Source organism: Octopus bimaculoides, chromosome 1 (assembly GCF_001194135.2).
Source record: "Octopus bimaculoides isolate UCB-OBI-ISO-001 chromosome 1, ASM119413v2, whole genome shotgun sequence".
NCBI classification, from domain to species: Eukaryota; Metazoa; Mollusca; class Cephalopoda; order Octopoda; family Octopodidae; genus Octopus; species Octopus bimaculoides.
In genome coordinates, this window is record NC_068981.1 from 96,134,864 (window position 1) to 96,144,064 (window position 9,201).

The window sequence follows — 9,201 nt, forward strand, 5'->3', positions numbered from 1 at the left end:
AGTTCAAATTCCGCCAATGTTGACTTTGCCTTTCATCCTTTCAGGGTCGATAAATTAAGTACCAGTTGCTTACTGGGGTTGATCTAATTGACTGGCCCCCTCCCCCAAAATTTCGGGCCTTGTGCCTAGAGTAGAAAAGATTATTTTATAGTAGTCTTAATCTTTGTGCTTTAAACAAGCTCAAAAGTAACCAATCCTCTAGCATACTAAATATGCTAGAAACAACAGGGATCATGTGGACTTCAGAACTAATTTTTTTCACTATAATTGTAATTTACATTATCAAAACATATGAAAAAACAGAGTCAAAATGCATAAAATATCTGCCCCCGCCCACTTTTTCTTTTCTTCTTCCTATAAAATTGTAATCATCGGAAATATATTTGTAAAAAATTTCCATTTTTCAGAAAGTTATAAGAAAACAAAGTTGGTAGTGGGAGTTGGGGGAGGGGACACCTTTCTGTAGTTATTTAGTGAACAAGTGGAGCATTATTAGGCAAATTAAGGACCCAAAAGAAAATTGGATATAAGAAATCAGAAAAATTTCACAAATTGGGAATCAAAAATGTAAATATCATTTGGTGAAGAGCAGAAAACTGTCTGGAAAGCAGTCTTTCTGCTAGCATTTATAAAGACTAACATATTTTTATTTTTCAATTATATTATATGAGTAACGTTGTCATGGTGATTTGAACTCATGACAATTTTGCTGATTGGAGAAAACAGTGTCCAGAATATACTGAGCTTATACATTTCCTATGCCGGAGTGGGTTCCAACACAGCAAAATAATGGAGCACTAATTAATTGTACAGAAGTCTTGATGCATCTTACATCTGTAAGCTATACCTCCACAGCTTTGTTAACTGACCTATTGAAAATTAACCAACTTCACCAGCACACTAATTGGAAATGAATTGTTAATCCTTTAGCAGATGTTTTGGGCCCCTCATTATTCAGTCTAGAGCCAAATTAATGAACTTGCTCAAAATAACATTTTAATCAGATTCATTTATTATGAATTATTCTCTTTTGAACTGACTCATATCATAAAAATTCATTCTTTCCTTCACTTTTCTCATAACCAGGTTTCAAAAAAAGTGCTGAGGTTGATTTTGACTAAACTTTTGAGACAGTGCCCCAGCATGGCCACAGTCTAGTGGCTGAAACAAGTAAAAGATAAATATATATTGAGTCATCCCATAAATAATGCGGTTTTTTTATACTTCTTTTATTTTTCAAAATTAAGATAAACAAATTCCATTTTTAATCTAAAATATACTCTCCTTCATTTTCTACAATGCTCTTCCATCTATCTGTTAGACATGCAAGGCCGCTTTTCCAAAATTCACTTGTTCGTAATGGAAAATACTCCTCCAATACTATCCTGACCTTGTCTACAGAATTTATATATTTTACGTCCAAATGATTTTGAAGACTGCGGAATAAATAATAATCAGATAGGGCAATGTCTGGCAAATATGGTGGGTGGGGCATCGTTTCTCATTCAAACTGCTCCAGCCTTTGGAATGCCATCCTCGCTGTATGTGGCTGAGCATTATCCTGATGGAAGACACTTTTCATCATGAAACCAAAGATGGTCGTTTTTCTTCTAGCGCTGACTTCAATGACTGGTTGAAACACCAAATCCAAGCTTCTCTGCTAGTTCCTCAACAGTTACGATGGGATTTTGTTCCACCAAGGTTTACAGGACATCCTCATCAAGCTCTACAGATCTTTTAGGATGAGGTTCGTCTTCTAGGCTGCAGTTTCTGGCTCAGAATTTCTGGAACTACCGCTGACACTGGTTTATGCTTATTGTCCAATCCTCATATACTGCATTGATATTCCTTACACTTTCCATTGCATTGTTGCCTTTATTGAACTCATAATGCAAAATATGCCGAATATGCTCTTTTGTCACTTCCATTATAGCTTTAAAAAAATAACTGTTAAAATTGAACTGCACTCTAAAACTTACACTAAGGATAAGGACAAGGGAAAATTACTACCTTCTTTTATAGCACTTATATATACTTCACATTCAAATTTTAATGCCCCACGATTGTTTGCATTGCTTTCTGACAAAAGTCAAGACACATATTAGGTCTGATCAATAAGTATCCGGACTGTTGCCATAGTAACGAAACAAAAAGCATGCAGAGTAAAGCTGCTTGGCAGAGATTGACCTTGAATTCTGTTGTGCATATGCACTAAGTTTTAACGTTCTAGCTCACTTGCGCTGTTTACAACAGTGCTTGGAATGAAGGTGTGTAGCGTGTGACCATTGCATTGACCATAACAGAGAAAGTTGTCATGGCGATACCTGCTCAGAGGCCTATGCAAAATTGCAGAAAGTGTATGGAGAGGAGTGTATGAGCTGCACCCAAGTGTACAAGTGGTTCAGATGTTTCCAAGATGGCCAAAAAAATGTTGATATTGACGAACATTCTGGGAGACCGGCAACCAACATAACTGAGAAAAGCATCGCAGATGTGCATGCAACTGTGAGGGGAAATCATCAAATCACCATCTGTGAGTTATCAGAGGATATGCAGATTAATTACGGTTCAGTTCAGTCCATTATCGCTGAAGATTTGGGTATGAGATGCATGTCTGCCAAGTTTGAGCTAAAATTGCTTTCAGCTGACCAAAAAGATACCCAGGTTTCAGTTGCACAAGATCTCGATTGTGTTGAGAATGATGAAAAGTTTTTGAAAACTTTGCATAAGCCTCTGAGCAGGTATCACCAAGCTTCTATCAATATTTGTAAACAACACGTGTTATGTCTCCAATAATTTTCTTCCATGTAAATAAATCTTATTTAGCTGTTATTTTTAGCACACCTCACAACCACCAGTGTTTAATGCAAATACAATAAACATGTTACATGCGATAGACACACAACAATTTTAAACAAAGATTTAAAAGAATTAGATAAAAGTTCTCCAGTAATTTTCTTTCATGTAAATAACTGTTTATGTTAATTTAAAAGAAAAAAAAACAGTTAGTTTTAAATCTCTGAGCGAGATGTTGGCAAATAAAGTTTAATTTGAAAGATTTATCCCAAAACTCTTATTTAGCTGTTATTTTTAGCACACCTCACAACCACCTCAATGCTCAATGACAAAAAGAAACAAACATGAAACAAGCAATTTAAATATGTTTTATTACAATCTAAATATGCTTAAAAAAAACAAACATTAAACTTTCAGTTTTAATTTTTTAAATATTCTCCTCTGTTTTTAATGTTTCCATAAAAGAAGCGAAGTTACTAACACAGCGTTGAATTTATCAACACGTACTTCCTTGCAGATAAAAGACTTTTCAGACACTGTTCAGATTCGCTTGTTACTACGGTAACAGGCACTTGAGAGACAAAAGACTTCTCATGTTCTGCTTCTTACTATCGAAACAGCCATGAATGTGCCTATGGCTTATGCTTGGCTAAAATTACCAAAATTTTCAAACTTTAATTACTAATAACTCTTTATTTATTGATTTATAACGAAAATTACTTTCACGTCATTAATTAGTCTATAAAAGTGTATCATTACACTGAATATTGACGCTGGCAGCCGCTGGCAACCAAACAGAAAAGATCTACTCCAGCAATTCCGCTTGGAAAGTATATATATTATTACGCCAAATTTTAAAATTTTCGATTAACTTTAATTTTTGAAATGCTTGGCACCAAACCAACTAGATCCGCGCTTTCTTTCCATCACCCTGGAAAAAATTAAACTTCATCGGTAAAAAAAAATGAAAATTCAATATAATCATTATTTTATTATTTATTTAATAAAAGAATTTTATAATTTATTGAAAGTTCATGTTTTAAGAAAATATTGCCAGTTAAAGAATTATCTCCCTTAGTCTTCTATGCTGAAAAAACACAATGTTCATGAGAGTTTAGATAATTAGACATCAACATAAATGATCTGTGACAGGATAACAGTATCTCCAGTTGTTTGCTACTCAGCCTTTACAATAAAGATAATGAATTGACAGTTCTCTTTCCAGTAAGTATAATTTATCACAGTGTTTACATACATACGCATTACGTGGAGGCGGTTTCGTAAGTAATGTTTTTATTGTGGCAGATGTCTCTGAAATTAGTAACAAGAAGTTTTGTTTTTTTTTCAATTAGAAGAAACAAAAATAAAATATTTATTTTTAAGTCAGTCATCAATACCATCTATAAACCCAACGATAAATTAAATTTATTATGTTGGTGGTGGTGGTGGTGTTGTTGGTGAATAATTCTAAAGGTATGGTGCACTAATTCTAATTATTTGTAGTTTATGAACACTTCTCTGAGATGTAAAATATCACATTAGTTATATAATAACTCCAATCACAAAAATGAATATAATAAAAGGAACATCATAGAAAATCTTGGAAAAAATTAAAACAAACACAATATTGAAAACCTCATTAAATGTTGTGGTTCATTTAAAGTTCATTTTACTACAACCTGATGCTGTGCCCTATGCCATTCAGAAATTCCTCCATGGTCTTCCTCTCACTCACATAGTCCAGGGTGGGATTTTGTCCAAACCCCAGTGCTCTATGACCTAGGACTTGAAATATGCGGTCTTTATTTAAAGCTGTTTGGAAGTGTATTAAAAGACTACGTTTTAACCAGTTGAGTGACTATATAGATGTTCTTTTTTCTTGTTAGCATGAAGGAGGTGTACCATTCATTTATTCTGGTAAGGGTTGAATTTATTTTATCTGAGTGTAGTAAAGTACAACCAACCCACCAATTTCCAATTAAACACCACCAGGTGATTCTCATTCCTTGTAGCAAGTTAGTTTGACTCCCATTTCTGTATTATAACTCCTACTGTGTTAATATAGCTACCTCCATACCCATAACTACTGAAGTCATGAAATAAAATGTCTTGCTCAAGAACACAACACAAACCCTGGTCCAGGAATCAAATTCACTACTTTATGATTGTGAGCCTGATGCTCTAACCACTGAGCCATGAGCCTTCATAAAGTATTGCCTTGCTCTTCATATAGTACAATAACTACAAAACTGTACCACAACATATAAATAAGTATAAGTCATGAATTTAAAACATAACTCTTTAAATGATCAATTCTTTTTACCTGTAGTCTTTGGTCTTGAATTTCCATGGTGCATTTTACCTAACTGCTTCAAAACTTTATATGTTTGGATGCTGCCAGATGATCTTGTTGTTGTTGGTGGTAACTGCTGAGATTGTTGTGATCTGTTGGCATCTGAAGACTGGCATCTAGCTGCTGCTTGTTTATTTTTACCAGTTGGTTTTGACATCAGGTTATAATGGTCACTCATCCCAATCTCATACAGAGCTTTTGCCATAGCTCGTTCATCCTCTTCTTTATTTATCATATGAGAATATTTCTCTCTGCTCTGCTGAATGTATTGTTGCTGGTTATGTTGAGTATGTGTTATACTTTGGCCACCAATGGTCTGCTTATGATAGCTTCCTTCTCCATTGCTTGCGAATTTCTCAATATTCCACAAAGGAATTGGTTGCTGTAAATAACAATGAGGAAACTTTTAAAAATGCTAAAATATATTTGAATTTCTAAGATGATGTCACTATTTTTAATTTATCGTCTAGAACAATGTTTTCACTTTGGAGTAGATCTTTCTACATGTAAAATATCATGACATTTCACTTAAGCCCTCTAAAGATTAATTTAACCAGTTCATTTAAAACTCGTATTTAATATATTTAAATTAACTAGTTTATCTGCACATTTTAGTTAGTTATCTGGTTGAACTATTCTTATAACTAATTAACTTGACAATGTCTATTTTAATATTAATGACTTGTAGGGACATGGTATTTTGTTATACAACCATAATATATTATGAAGTATATTATGTTTTTATAAGTCAATACTGTGTCCTACCGTGTAGAGATAGATAACCATAACAAGTCATCATTATTATCATCATCATCATTTAACATCAGCTTTCCATACTGGTGTAGGTTGGATGGTTTGACTGCAAACTGGTAAGCTTGGAAGCTGCACCAGGTTCCAATCTGATTTGGCAAGGTTTCCTACACAGGCATGGTATATCGCCAAAGGTTTTGATCACCTGTCACTGCCTCCATGAGGTCCAACGCTCAACCAGTGCTTTTTCCGTGCCAGTGGTATGGATGCTAGATATGTGACACTGACATCATCCATGACTACCATTTCACTTAGCTTGACAGATCTTCTCAGTACAGCATATCACCCAATGTTTGAAGGGTGCTTTTTGCATGCTAGTTACACAACACTGGCATCAGCCATGAGTACAATCTCATTTGGCTTGACTGGTGTTCTCAAGCACAACATAATGCCAAAGGTCTCGGTCACTTGTCATTGCCTATGTGAGGCTCAACATTCAAAGATCGTGCTTCAACACCTTGTCCCATGTCTTCCTAGGTCTACCTCTTCCATGGGTTCCCTCCACCTTTAGAGTGCAGCACATCGTTAAACAGTTGTCTTCGTCCATACACATCACAAGACCATACCAGTACAGTCGTTTCTCTTGCATACCACAAATGATGCCTCTTATGCCCAACTTTACTCTCAGGATGCTTACATTCTGTTGTGCATGCACACTGACATTAATATCCAGCAAAGCATACTAGCTTCATTTCTTACAAGCCTATGCATGTCCTCAGCAGTTATAGCCCGTGTTTCACTGCTGTGCAGCATAGCTATTCACATACAAGCATCATACAGACACTCTTTGTTACCAGCTGAGGTAGGAGCTCTCTGAACTTTGCCCAGTCTATTCTTATTCTAGGAGCTACATATTCAGAGCATCCACTCCCAAATACTGACTTGGTCACATAGGTAACAGAAGTTATAGACTACTTCTACTTTTCCCCCTTGGCATGTGATGGGATCTATTTTCTGTACATTTTTAGTGTTAATGGTACCTGTGCATCTTTCACACACAAAAACTATTCTCCCTGTTAACTTTCCTCCAATATTGTTGCTGGTTATCTCCCTTTAGCATTATTACTGGTTATCTCCCTTCAGCCTGATTCTAGGTCCTAGTTACCGGATTTTAAAGAGTGGTACCATGTTGTACAAGTGTTTATCACTATAATCCATTGATATACAGCTGTCTCTTTATGTTGATCTCATTCATCATTCTATCTACTGAAAATCCAAAGGCAATGGAAGAGTGGTGATGTGTATAGACTTAACTATCGAGAAGTGCACAGTTATGCAGAAAAGTCATCTGACTGATTGTGGGTAGAAAGCCAGTAACAAGGAACCAAAAAGAGACAGCAATTCTCTGTGAAGATGGAGCAATCACTATATAAATGACATCTAGTTATACAGTTCATGTTAAAACCGTTTAAATCTTCTGCATTTAAATAGTTTTTGACTATTGAAATGTAGTATTTATATTAAGGTGACAGAGAATAAACCATCATAAGGAGAGGAAGAGAAAAGCAAATGAAAGAGAAAAATATTTGAATGTAATTGATTTTTACTGTTACAAATCAGTTTTACATATGATTAGACACAGACGTGGTTGTGTGGTAAGAAGTTTGCTTCCCAATTTCAGTTCAATCCCACTGTATGGCACCATGAGCAGCTGTCTTTTGTGATAACCTTGACCAATCAAAGTCTTGTGAATAGTTCTAGTAGATGAAAACTGAAGAACCCCAGAAACCCATTATATAAATGTGTGTGTTTGTGTTTCATCTTGACATTGTATAATAGTTGCAAATGATTGTTACTGTCATAAAGCAGTGTCCTTTATTTCCAATGTTCTGTGAGAACAAATTTGCCTATAGGAAAATATTACTTTGCTTGGTGACAGAAGGGGCATCCAGCTATAGAAAAACTACCTCAATAAACTCTATCTGACCAATGGAAGCATCAGAAAGTGGACATTAAAAAGTTGATGATGATGAGATGGTGATGAATTGAGCAAGATGTCATTATCATCATACCCCACCCCATCATTATCTTCAATTCTTTTAAAATTTAGTTTGAAGAAGTGTTGGGTAGTGCTTATAGTCATTGCAAGACTGTAACAAACTAATGAAGTCAAAGCAGTTGATATTACACAATTTGTACTTCTGCAAGCAGATATCTTTATAGAAAATATGGAAAAAGAATTTCCTGCCCACCACAACAGAATTGAGATCATAAAACCAAGGTGCCACGTAAAAAGCGTGTGTGCCAGTACCACATAAAAAGCACCCAGTATAATCTGTGGAGTGGCTGGCATTAGGAAGGGCATCCAGCTGTAGAAACCAAGTCAAAACAGACTATGGAACTTGATGTGGCCCCTGGCCTTGCCATTTCCTGTCAAGCTATCCATCGCATGCCAGCATGGAAAACGGATGTTAAATGGAGATAATGATGTAGTGTGTTGGGGCATAGCTTGATAGAGTAATGCGATGTTGGTTGACTGGTGTTAAGCCACTGGAATAACATAATGATAACCATAGTGAAGATGACAAGGGTTACAGCAACTATGGTAACAGTGATGCTGACAACAAAACAAGAAAGAATATGTCCTTACCAACTTAGCAACATTTTGTAAGATAATGGGATCAATACAAATCTTCTCTAAGGTATTCCTTAAAACCAGGTTTTGCTTCTCTAAAAGTTCGATACGAACTATATTGGACTTCAACTGGAGGGCCATGTCCTTTTCAAGATGACCACTGTCTGTTGGATAGAAAGTAGAGAAAGTACTTTAAGGTGTCAGTAAAATATCTTGTGCTAAAACGAATAGAAGCTTACTAGTGATAAAAGGATTTTCTCTAAATATGGAACTACTCTGCATATATATATAGGGTATGATGAATAAACTGTCGTCTAAATTAGGCAAAAATGAAAATAAAACCGACATCTCATTTTAACAGATATATTGGGTTGTCCGGAAAGTTTGTGCTGATTTTTAAAGGAAAGAAAAAGGTCAATAAATACTTGCCATTACATTTTTAATCAACCAATTATGAACCATTTTGTTGCACAATGTGTCTCCATCTTTCCTTTAACTTGAAAATACCCTCTTCCCAGAATTGAGGTGGTTTCATGGCAAAGAATTCATCAAGGTATCTTTTTACGTCATCCAAGGAATTGAAATTTTTACCATTAAGACTATTCTGCAAAGATCTGAATAAGTGGAAATCTGAAGGAGCAATATCTGGTGAATATGGAGGGTGGGG

At 35.4% G+C, this 9,201-nt stretch overlaps 1 protein-coding gene across 1 annotated transcript in view; it reads right to left on the minus strand.

Moving 5' to 3' along the window:
• Window positions 1-3,774: 3,774 nt before the first annotated feature.
• LOC106876027 (coiled-coil domain-containing protein 157) overlaps window positions 3,775-9,201 on the minus strand; it is a 24,515-nt gene continuing 19,088 nt past the window's right edge. Inside the window, exons 9-11 of the mRNA XM_014924401.2 lie at window positions 8,550-8,698; window positions 5,120-5,531; window positions 3,775-4,107 (exon numbers count right to left, since the gene is read on the minus strand). Of these exons, the coding sequence (XP_014779887.1) occupies window positions 3,977-4,107; window positions 5,120-5,531; window positions 8,550-8,698 (692 nt within the window). The 3' untranslated portion in view covers window positions 3,775-3,976. The remainder of the gene's footprint in view (window positions 4,108-5,119; window positions 5,532-8,549; window positions 8,699-9,201) is intronic.